The sequence below is a fragment of the Prunus dulcis genome, chromosome 3, assembly GCF_902201215.1.
Source record: "Prunus dulcis chromosome 3, ALMONDv2, whole genome shotgun sequence".
Lineage (NCBI taxonomy): Eukaryota > Viridiplantae > Streptophyta > Magnoliopsida > Rosales > Rosaceae > Prunus > Prunus dulcis.
Window position 1 is genome coordinate 5363665 of NC_047652.1, and position 12842 is coordinate 5376506.

Here is a 12842-nt window from a genome sequence, read left to right on the forward strand (position 1 = left end):
AAAAAAAAAAAAAAAAAAAAAGAATGGGTTCAAGCCTACCAACAAGCAACTCTCACCACTTTGGTTGCTGAGAATTCGGATGATGCAAACTTCAAAGTCGTAGACCTTCTTGCCAACAAGAGGAGTTTTTCTGCTGTTCTATTTGGTTGATCTCAATATTCATGAACATAGTGTTATTTAAAGAAACCAAAGACCATCAAAGCTCCTAGTGATGCTAGGGTTTCTCATTCCTAGTTTAGGAAAGTATCTTGCTTCCCAAGATCTTACCAATATTGGATATTATTAAGCTTAATAATATCACCCAAAAAAAAAAAAAAAAAGGGAAACCAACGTTGGAAATAGGTTAGATATTCTCAATGATATCTAACCCAAAAAAAAAAAAAAAAAGAGAAGAAAAGAAAAGAAAGGGGAACACTTCAAGCTGCACCTCCTACACGTGAAAAGGCCCATGTCTACAATGCATCATGAAGTGGGGGCAATTTGTAGACAAAGAAATTTTGGTGTAATAAATTCCATTGACAAGAAAATAATTAGGGTTCGGTGGATTAAATCGTGGGCCTCGTAATTCGCCCATGTGGCGTGTGACTCATCAAAATTGGTTTAGTTGTCAAAAATGACAAATGGCGACATCCGACGGAGTGCATCAACGGTTCAAGATGAAGACAAAATTAAAGGAAAGAATCTTCTGTGATTGACTTTGATTTAAATCAAATATTAATCAGGTTAATCAATTGAAGATAATCTGGTTAAATTGCCAGATTATGGGAATTGATTTAAATCAAATCAAAATCCCACAAATCAAGGTTTTAAATAGGGAAAGTTATTTAGGTCAAGCATCCGACAAAAGCCTATAAATAGGAGGCCTCAAGACGAAAGAAGAAGTCAGAGGGGTCGGAGAAAAAACCTAGCACTCAGAAGAAACAGAAAACTCTCTGCATTCTTCACCCTACCTTGGAAGAGCCACCAAGCACAACAAATACGTGCCGGTTCCTTCACCATAAAAATCCCAAACACCAAACACCAAACAAGCTTCGTGCTACCCGTTTGATCAAGATCAAGTCTCTACGACCCTTGTATCAAACACAAATTTTCTTTAAACACTTTGGAGATCGAATCAGAGGATTCAATACAGAGATTGTAACCCTAAATTTCATAAATACAATATTATTTTGTACACGTGTTCTTGTCTCATTTGTCGCAGGAAATTCGTGTTTACAGTAACTACTCTTAATTACTTGCATTACAAACCCCTTGCTATTTGGTTCTGATTTTGTACCTATAGTATTACACAAGTGTGTCGTTTTTTGGGGTTTAGAGTTAAAAAAAATGACGATAACATGCTCTGATACCAAAATCAATTTGAAATGAGTGGAGAGGCCCAAGATTATTTAAACTATGGGAGCTTCTATAATGAGGGGCTATGTTGAGGGGTTATAACGAGGGTGTCCAATTCAACAGTCTCATAAGAACTCTGCACTTAATCAGACGGCTATTAAGGACCCTCTCATTATAATCTAACCTATCATTAAAGTACTAGACAAAACTCTAATTCCCCGATGTTGGCATTATTTAAGTTAACAGGTGGACAACATATATTGGGTGGCATGGGAGCATGTCGGCTGTTGGACTCAATACGTGAATAACGTGTTCTGATACCATATTATAATACGAGTATCTAATTCAAAATTATTTGGCAATACGTGGAGAGCCCAATTTTAAAAAAATATTATTGCAAAGCTTCCATCCTGTAATGCGGATGTATGTGCGGCTTTAGGTCAGCACTTTCAGATGCCACTGCCTCTAATGCTTAATTGAAGACAGGAAGAAGATGAAAGGGAACCTTGACAATTGCACATGAAGGTCACGGAGGCCTCAAGTCCCCATATTCTATATAAAATATGAGGCAAAAGAGCTTACAAGCCTAATACTCTCTAGAACACTTGCATTTCGCCCTCTATCAAATGTGAAAGACTATTGTAAAAGAAACGTTTATATAGAGATACATCGGTGAAAAGAATTATTTTATATAGTGATATATACATAAAAAATTATTAATCCTCTGTACAGTTGACCTCTTCAAAGCCCTTAATAATTTTTTTAAAAAGTGAAGTGCTTGATTCCAACCATGCGTATGTTTCGTTTGTGTTTGGCAAGGCAATATCCCCACAAAGAGGCACACGTGAAGGACTTGTCTCCGGCACATAACATTAGTTTTGGTTGATATAAAATATAACTCCAAAACACACTGAACCTATAACCATACACAGATTTGCCATCCAGGAGATCAGTACTGCAGGGTTGGAACTTGGGTGAACATGCACTTCCTCTTCATGCATGTGGTCTCATATAGCCTGGAGGAAAGCAAGGAGGGCCATGGCCTGAAGATTTTAAAAATATTTAAAATCCCTATAATATTATATTGTTAAAAAGTAAATTTAAAAATGTTGTCCACCATAACAATATATGCACTTGGATCTCCCAAATAAAATATCTGATTTCCGCGTTAAATATTTAGCTCCCATCGAATAAAATAGTTTGTACCAAGTAGCTCTCGAATCGTTAATATTTCTCTTTTCAATATTGGAATAACACAGTTGAAATTTTTTTATTTCTTTCAAATTGGGTGATGAGCATTCATGGTTTTAACGTTCATGCATTATGTTAAAATTTTATTTTTTAGGTAGTGTTCATTGAATTTATGAAATTTATTTCGGTTTATCCTTCTTTTGCATGCAGTCTAACAACGGGCCATTTACTTTATTCATTTTTCATGCTGAAATTCTACTTTGATTTTTTTAAGGTCCTTTTTTTTAACGGGACTGATAAGAGCCTTCTCTATAATTTTTTTCCTTCATTCAAAAACGTGTAGCAACTTTTTGTTTCGAATGAATAAGCTCCATTACCAAGTGGCAACAACAGGATCGAAATGGACGAAATAGAGGTCACAATATAATGGGCCTCGAGCCTTTAATAACTTTCTATGAGGTATCGGCCCACCAAACATTAAGACATAATTTCAAATAGCATTCTTACTTTAAATTCCTTATTAAAGTCTTCTCGTAAATAATAAGATATCACGCAAATGACCCATAATATTATTTATAGATATGGGAGTCATTCTATAGTATAAATGCCTTATATATGGTCCTTACTCATTAGGTAAGGTTTTATCTCTGAACCATTGAATCAAGTTAATCAATTTAATCCAACGATTAACCAATTAATCTAATAAAAATGCATATCAAATTATCAATTAAACAAACAAATCAAAATGCATACCTCAAAAGACTATACTTATCTCAAACCCTAGTCATTAAGAGAGAGAGAGAGAGAGAGAGAAAGCTTTAGATTTTGGGGGGTTTCCCTTGGATTCCATCGGATCTACAATATTCTTAGGGTTTAGGGTGGACCTATGTCAATCTACTGTTCCTTTGGCAGATCTATTATAATTAGGACAAAGGTTTTCTGCGATTTTTTTCTCTGAACTATTTGCATATTGTTAATTTAGCCCCTTAACAATTTTTTCGGTAAATTAAGGACACAAACTTTTTAAAAATTGCCAATTGAGGGCGTTGGTCAATTTTTTTCAAATTTCCGTCCAACTTTCTCTCTTTAACTTTTGATGAATATTGTTTTTAAATTTTGTTTTTTTAAAGTATTGAATTTTTATTAGTTTTTTGTCCCCGTGGAAGTACATTAAAAAATGGGTCCCACTTATGACACGCAAGCATTTAATAGATTCACTAACGGTTTAGATAACGAAGGGGGTAAATTGTAGATTTTCCGCCAGTCTGAGTATGTAATTGTAAATGTCCCAAAAAAAAGATATTCTGTAATTTATTCTATTGTTGTATTGATTCGATTATATATATATGTCCATCTTTACCCCTCGAATTTATGATCCTTCTTTTGCATGCAGTCTAAGTGTTTATTCACAATGCCATTTACTTTATTCCTTTAATTTTTTTTCATATTGCATTTATCTTTAATATGATTTTTTTTCCTTCATTCTTTTAACGGGACTGAAAGGCTTCTCTTAATTTTTTTTCATGAATTCATACCAAGGTGGCAAAATGATATATATAAATGCACGAAAAAATGAGATTACCGATTATAATGAATTTACAGGAATAAATCTCTTGGACTACAGGGGTCCAAGAGATCAGGACTCATATATATATATATATAAAGCATATTTCGTTTTGTTAATATTCTGTTATTTGGTTATATACTAATTGTTCTCCAACAATCACCAGAGAGAGATTTCACTGATGGTGTCAGCTCAAGGGAAACACGGGTTTTGACATACAAGCATAACAAAAGAACTGAAAGTGAAGGCACCAACCTTTGCTTGGTTTTGGTATCCATGGCTGCACAAACGAATTTGCAGACAAATTTACTAGTGAAGAATGCTAGCTAAGTCAACTAGTGAGGTGTCAAGTCATACGTCTACAGTTCAGTTACTTATTAGAGGCTTCACAGAGGAGAAAAGCTTGTGTTACAGTTAGCTTAGTTAGTTGGTATTTACTCATCAACAGAAGTAAAACCTTTGCTCACTCAATATCTTCATTGTTGTTTATCACTTTCCTTACTGAGTTCCAGTTGAAGGAGGGTGCTCTTCGTTTTTCATTTTCATCTCCCTCCTTCTCTGTCAATCCTTTGAATTGAAATCTCAGCCAATTAAGTTACTTTTTTTTTTTTTTTTCATCAAAGAGAGAAATTCATTGAAATATTGGAAAAAAGATTACAAACACCAATAATGAATGTCTTAACAAAAAAGAGACAGGGTAGCCCTAAGAGTGACCTCATTAAAACCTTGCCATAAAACCCCCGAAGGGGGAAATCCGGTCAAGGAAAAAGAGTACTACACTCTCCATCTAATCCAGTCGAGCCAATTAAGTTACTTAAACCAAGCAAAGGTTTCTTTGTTGATCCAAGAAGACCTTATAGAATTCTTGATAGATATGGACCCCATCTGGTTTCTTTGTTGTTCATGGAAGATATTGAAGTTGTGCTGGAAGTTTATTAATGGGTATTAAGATGGTCCATTGATTTGATATCACATGATGAATATATGGTCCATTGATTTGATATCACTTAAATAAATACTGCTGAAAGTACTTATGTATTTAATTAAGGTTCCGTTTGGTTAATGAGAAAGGAGACTTGGGGATAAGAAATCAAAGGTTTTTCCATGTTTAGTAAGTGTAGGCATGAGAAATCGTTGTCTGGCCCATGAGAAAGTAGGGGGGAAAGTGAAGCCATCCTCCCAACTTGGGTTTTGTTTTCCCTCATCATGGGAAAGTTTGGAAAAATGAGCCAACATTAAATAACATTTTTTATGACCATTTTGTCCCCATTAACAATTTAGAATTACAATATATCATTAAATGCATTCCTTTTTTATTTGATTTAATATGTGTATAATTGAAATTTTATACAAACTTTATTTTCTATTCCTACTCAAAACAAACATAGGAAAGAAATCTTCCATTTCCCAGCATTACCAAAGGTAGGAAAGGAATCTTCCATTTCCCATCTCTTGGGAAATGATATGAGGAAATGATTTCCCCTCAAATTCGTTCCATGAACCAAACGGACCCTAAAAGCACACAAGTAAAAGATAAGATATTTATGCCAAAAGTAGTAGAAAAACATGCATGTCTTGGAAATATATGACCATCAACTTAAATAAATACTGCTGAAAGTACTTATGTATTTAACTAAAAGCACATAAGTAAAAGATAAGATATTTATGCCAAAAGTAGTAGAAAAACTCTCATGTCTTGGGAATAACACTGTTTTGCTATCTTTAACCAACCATGTTCTTCTGCCAAGCCCACATGGCGGAATGTGATTGAATAGAAATAGCAAAACAGTGTTATCCCCATGACATATAAGTTCTTCTTGGGAGTTGTACATCAAGCTATTCTGTTTGCGACTCGAGCTGCTTGGGATTAGCAAAAAGTCCTTAATCACTCCCAAAATTTCTGATGCATAAAAATAAAATGTTAATCACTCCCGAACTTAATTTGAGCTAGAAAGAGAGTGCAAACCAGAGCACATAAATTTGCATAAACGAGAGCACATCCGGTAGAACTAGAATGTTAAGAATGGAACTTATTTTGATATAAATTTGCATCACTTAAAATCTGCCAACCCTTTTGGGTCTGCCATTTCTTACTAGTTTGTTAATTGTTTCGATGGATCAAATGCTTTAGTTTAGCGATTTCGACATATATATATATATATATATATATATATATATATATATATCTTTTGCCCTATAGCTATATGCATTTTGAAATTGGCTTTTGCCCAGTTATGGAAGAAAGTTATCAAGTTTGAAGTGATGCATTCTGTACAAGCTCTTGGCTTATTTCCAAATAAAATATACTCGAAAAACGCAGTACATTTGTTAAAAACCAGTTGCATATATCAGGATACAAGCGACTGCGGGTAGCAGTTATTCAATAAAATTTAGTACAATTAGAAACTAGTTACATATAATATTAGTGTTCCATCAAGTGCAAGTAGCAATTATTATTTTTCTCCACAATACGTTATGTACATCCATTTGTTGCTGGAATCTTCAGTGTGCTAAAAAAGCCATCACATATTGGCTTCCACACTGTCCTTGCCCTCAAAACTTTCGACCCTGTCTGGAGGCGAAGCAAGTGATCAAACTCTACCCCTTGGTTATGAGTGGAGTCACCTGTTCCATCTCTAGCAACTGCAGTCAGAGACTGCACCGCGCTGTCCCTCCGACACTCACTTCGATACTCCATCGTCATAGACGAAAGCTCATGAGTCTCCAGCACTGAGAAGGGAATGCTCTGAAACCATAATCATGAATTTCCAATTAGAAGAGAGTATTTTGAAACAATTAATATATGTATATATATTAAAACATGAACTATAAGTTATGAACAAGTAGCCCTGGAAAAAGATTCACCTTGAAAACCCAGTCTATGTATTTTGCACTGCTCACGTGCTGATTGACATCCAAATCACTCCAACCAGGCTTCTGTGATTTTAAGATGATAAGCATATGTCAGTCAATTGCTTCAAGAACAAAAAACAATGTTTCAATTTCAATGTCTCCTAAGCATAAGATATACTTACTGCTACAGATGTTTGAAAATAGTTTCTAGCATCAATATCCAATCGTCCTAGTTTAGCATTGTTGATGTCAATGAGAGGATCAGAATCCATGAGAGCAGATCTTAACTCATCTGTGATTTCTGCTGTAACTTTAGAAAATTTCCTTGTCTTCATGTGCATCAGCATAAGAAGACTGCATAGGACCAATATCAAACCACAGCCGAAAAAACAAAAAATAAAGAGATGCATTTGAGAATCTTAGTTTGGATCCCAACCCCGTTGCTCGAATCAAGATCTGTCCTGTGCTGTAATCACGAACGATCCAATCCCGGAACAGACCATTGTTTCCTGATGCACCAGTACAGGTATCTATTTGAATAACTTCAGCCCTTCAAACACAGAACACAACATATTTGTTTGATGAAAATTAATTTCCACAAATTAAGTTCCAAACATAGAAGTTAAACTGGCTGTTCATAAGATGTTAAGAGTAGTACTAGTAGAGGAACTCATAAACAATGAAAGGCTAGCTATATAAACAAATAATATTCCAAGTTTACCAAGAAGGATATTTTTCCACTACAGTCTGCAATTTACACATCACCCATACTAGGCCTCTTTTGGTCATCTCTGGTGTTGAACCCAAACCACCAGCATAGAGCCCAAGACTCCTACAATGCTGAACTGATGTTTCCTATACATACAAAAGCCATGAAGAACTAGTCACATATAAAGCATTAGTTTTAGCACACTACTTATGCTATCTTTTAATAAAGATAAAGAAATCCAAAACCTACCAGTAAGCGTTCCATCAAGCACCCTATGGTTGCTTTGCCGTCAGGGCCTAAATCATATGATCTAATTGAGAAGTTCTGTTGAAAAACAAGCCCCCCCTGCCGCAATTTTCCACCAAAAGTGTCATAAACCCAGTCGAACTTCCTCGATTCCCAGTTCAAATGTTGTGGTATTTTCTCTGCGGGTGTGACAGTTTTATCATCATCTTGTTTTGGGGAAGTGATGACATTTTCTTTGGGAAAGACCTTTGCTTGAAAATCAATAGCATGTGCAGAATTAGGCTTACTTTGACTAGAGCCATAATTTGTTCTTCCACAACATGATATTGATTTATTTGTAGGGATGGTTGATAGCAACATGATATTGATCTAATCTGCCAAAACAAAAAATGTGAAAATATATGATGGGTTATGAGCAAACAAATTACTTATGCACACTCAATCATGAAAGCATTTTCATACCTAGTTTTGAAGTTCTAGGAAAAAAAGGTGGCAACAAACTTATATATAAGTTCATGGGGTGATTGAGTGAGGTGAGATTACTTACAATCCATGCTGTTATTGTTGGGCGCTCATCATGTAGCCTGCCAAACCACTTATAGCCTTAAGCCCACATTTTATGAATACGCTACCAAATCACCTCGTAGTGCATTTCACTTAAAAGACGCATTTTACTTTATATTTTTAATATTAAAATGGTCCCTTCTCTAATGTAGGATTAACTAACAATTTTTGGTTCATAATTCTCAACAGTTATTTTGTATATTGATTGATTAATTGTTCTGTGGCCTTCCCTAAACCCCAAACAACACTCCTCTAGTAGGCTCAATTTATAGTTTTTGTTTTTGTTTTTTGTTTTTATATTCCTTTAGTTCAGCATGGTGGCAATGACCCTACTTATTCCTTTTTGATCACTCACAACACTTTTACAAATACAATTTACTAAACACTTCACTGTTTTATTTCACAGTTGATTATTCTTGCAGTACGGAAATAGTTTTTATAAAAAAAAAAAATAATTTATGATTATTTTTTAAACATAGCAATACCAAACGCTTAGAGACATATTTGCATGAGTTATATAATCTGCCAACCTTCTTGCCTGCACGTTTCTTAGGTTTTGTGGCCAAAGACCCAAAACAAAGACATATCTATCAATTGTAACATACATTCCTGGGTCTTGCTCCAAGGAGGCCCTCATCTAAGAACTGAGTAAGTTAAAAGAAGCCAAGTTTTTTATTTTAAACTTTATATTAAGAAGTCTCTGTTTATATTTGATTATTATGATTATAACTTACAACACATCTATTAGAATGAGAATATCCAACTCAAGATCAATTGGTAATGGATGAAGAGACCCAAAATCTTTTAAAACTATAAAACAAGGCTGATGAGAATATTTAAGGGAGCTTCACTAATATACCCAAAATAGGGGCTGAATTTATAAAAAACCCCACATGGAATGCACTTTAGAAACACACCCAAAACTCATTTACTACATAAGAAATTAGTGTTTAAGTTCTTACAAATTACATGACTGTCATTGATCAATTTAAAAAAGAAGACCAACACCAAAAACTTAAATAGCACCCAAAACAAGTTCAGCCCAATTTTATAAAAAAAACCCAAACAATTCATTACAAACAAAAGGTCTTGAAAACCGTAGTTTCATTAACGTGTCATGTTAATTAATGATTGTAATGTTCTACACCTTTATTGTCATGTTGATTAATTGTTGTAATGTTCCAGTTTAGGGTAATAACACTGCTATGTCATGTTGATTAATGGCTGAAATGTTCCAGTGTAGGGTAATAACACTGCTAGTTTCCTATGATATCCTATTTCTAATGCATGTCTACCCATGTAATGTTCCAGTCTAAGGTAATAACATTGCTAGTTTACTGTCATGTTGATTAATGGCTGTAATGTTCCAATATAGGGTAATAACACTGCTAGTTTATTGTCATGCTGCTTAATGGTTGTAATGTTCCAGTCTAGGGTAATAACACTGCTAGTTTCATATGATATTCTATTTCTAATGCATATCTACCCCTGTAATGTTCTAGTCTAGGGTAATAACACTACTATTTCCTATGACATCCTATTTCTAATGCATGTTTACCCCTGTAATGTTCCAGTCTAGGGTAATAACATTGCCAGTTTGCTGTCATGTTGATTAATGTTTATCATGTTGCTATTTCTAATACATGTCCACCAAAGAAAAGATGAAGAAAGAACAAACCAGACCAACTCAAAACAAGCTGAGCCCAGATTGTTAATACTATTATGTCATAGAAGTATATTGTTAATACTCTGTCATAGAAGTACATTGTTAATACCTTGTCACAGAAGTACATTGTTAAACAAAAATGAGATTCATAACTGAAATAGTAATAAAAGTTGAATCGATCATCAAAGCTTAAAATACATTTCGAAAATCAACTAAAATCCGAAGAGAAACACATAATTGAAGCAAAAGATCAAAAATCTCAAGTCCAAACCAAACGACGACGACGATGACGACAACAACGACGACGACGATGACGATAACAACAATGACGATGTGGCGAAAGAGGAGTAGAGCTCGAAGATGAGGAGTAGAGCTAAGAGCATTTGATCGAGGTTTGTTCGAGGTCTTGAACAATCCGAAAAAAGAAAAAATCAATAGAAGCACGATTTTAGAACAAGAAATCGAAGGTGAAATATTGAAAATTGTAGATTAAAGATGAAGAATATAGTTGGACCTGAGACTGAGCTTCAATGGAAGCTCCTCTTGCTCCAACACCAGAGAAAACACCAGCGAGAAAGGAGAAAATAAATTTGATTTGGTTTTTTTGGCAGATTTGAAAATATTTGGTTTTATGGTAGATCTGGTTTTTTGGCTGATCTGGGCAGATCTGATTTTCCTCTCTTAAATCCATAGTACAAGGACAATATAGGTATTTAACACACACAAATAAACTAAAAAAAAACTATTAAATTAAAAAAAATTGACAGCTGTCAATTTTTGGGTTTTTTTTGGGTGTGTTTATAGTTTTTAAGTGGTGTAGAGTTTCTTTATAAAACTATGTCTAAGATTGGGTATATAACAAAATTTCTAAATATTTAAATCGTTGCTGGGCTTTAGGTGTGTACATTGCCCCACCAACACTATGAACATATAGGTGCGAATGAGGCAAGCACTAATGCCTTCTTTTTTTCTTTTTCTTTGTTGTGTCAAAGTTTGGAAGGGAGAAAGGGAGATGATTTGCAAACAAATGTTCTTAACATTGAACTATGGATCCGTTTGCCAAGCATTAATGCCTTCGGCCAACCAAACTTTTTATAGGGTAAATTACTCAAATGGTCCTCAAACTTATGTCCAATTTACATTTTGGTCCCTCAATTAAATTATTCGTTCAAATGGTCCATCAACTCTATATTATTAGCTCTATTGGTCCTACTAATACATTTTGTGAATATTTCCATTAAATATGAGGGCAAATTGGTCATTTCGACCATCAACTCTCTCTCTCTCTCTCTCTCTCTCTCTCTCTCTCTCTCTCTCTCTCTCTGTGATAACATTGATCACACTCTTCTAAACTTCTTCCTCCCAATTTGACTGTTGGGTTTCTTCTTCTTCTTCCTCCCAATCTGACGGCTGGGTAGCATGGGGCATCAACCCCACCTCCACCAAGATGGCTGGGGGCACAGATCCTCTTAGCCAATGCTTGCTATTGCTTCTATGAGTTGGGCAGTTTGTATTTGCTAAAATTGTACCATAAATGATCAAATTACTAACAAATTTGAACAATTTAGCTTCTGGTTGTGGATTGTTTTACAACAGGAAGAGAAATGTGGTGGTCATGGGGGAATGGCAGGAGAAGAAAACCCCCCAGGGGTAGGTTCATGGATAAAAAAGAAAGGGAAATAGCTCTAAATGCCACCCTTTTTTTAGTTTTAAGTGGAAATACCACCTCTCCCCACAAATTTTCCAAATACCACCTATAAATATATATATTTATTGTCCACTTATTGCACACATAACACTTCTTCTGAAATTTAGTTCTCTCTCAGCTTTCTATTCGCTCTATCTATCTCTCTATCTCTCTCTATCTCTCTCTCTCTCTCTCTCTCTCTCTCTCTCTCTCTCTCTCTCTCTCTCGTGCAGTTGTATCCCTCTCACGCAGCTCTCTGTTCTGAATTATCCCCATCTCTCTGTTCTTAATCGGGAAACCCCCCCTCGACCCCATCTTCTAGGTATGTCTTTTGAATAACGTAAGGTTGCAGCTGCTTGCAACCTTAAAGCTCTATTCCATTGCCAACCCCCAATAGGTAGTCTTGATGGTCATTTTCTTAATCTATGTGGGATTCTGTGAAATTGGTTTTATTTTGATTGCTTTGGGTTCTGTGAAATTAAATTGCTTTGGGTAATGTTTTTTGAATCTTCATGCTCATCCATCTGGGTTTTTACCAAATGCATTTAGATTGCTCTGGATGTGTGAATCTTGAAACTTAGGATTTTTCATTTGATGTAGTAGATTTGTATAGTCTAATTGTGATAAATCCTTGTTCAGTGTTGTGTTATTGTTGTTTTATTGCTGTTGTGTTGCTGTTATATTGCTGTTGTATTGCCATTGTATTGCATGGTTATTGTGGTTTGCAGTGATTTGGTCATGGCTTCAAATGTGTTAATGAAATGTTGTTTTGTCATGGTCAAAAATGGAGGCAATTATTATTCTAGTTTGCTACAATGGAAAATGGGTAACCTCAAAGAAGATGTGCAAATACAAAGGGGGTGACTCAAAAGGCTTAATAGTACCACAGACCATCACATTTACTAAACTGTTGGATTGTGTGCATCAGATTGCTGAGAAAAGAGAGGCAAGGCATGAATGTGGAAGGAGCATCATGTTTTGTGGTGTCATTTTTTGTAATTTAGTGGATATGTGATGGTGGTGCAAG

At 35.0% G+C, this 12842-nt stretch overlaps 1 protein-coding gene across 3 annotated transcripts; it reads right to left on the reverse strand.

Annotated features, from left to right (window-relative positions):
* Positions 1-6460: 6460 nt before the first annotated feature.
* LOC117622644 (palmitoyl-acyl carrier protein thioesterase, chloroplastic-like) lies at positions 6461-8469 on the reverse strand. Of its 3 annotated transcripts, none has more exons than XM_034353389.1 (7): positions 8446-8469; positions 7902-8272; positions 7665-7798; positions 7380-7493; positions 7126-7297; positions 6956-7027; positions 6461-6836 (listed from the first exon to the last, which is right to left on the reverse strand). In XM_034353389.1, exons 2-7 carry the CDS (start codon positions 8256-8258, stop codon positions 6564-6566), a joined length of 1122 nt encoding a protein of 373 aa, XP_034209280.1. In that variant the 5' UTR covers positions 8259-8272; positions 8446-8469; the 3' UTR covers positions 6461-6563. The 3 variants fall into 3 exon arrangements, with proteins under 3 accessions (XP_034209280.1, XP_034209281.1, XP_034209279.1); XM_034353390.1 differs by lacking the exon at positions 8446-8469 and having other exon boundaries at positions 7902-8077; positions 8186-8333; XM_034353388.1 differs by lacking the exon at positions 8446-8469 and having other exon boundaries at positions 7902-8336.
* Positions 8470-12842: the final 4373 nt, after the last annotated feature.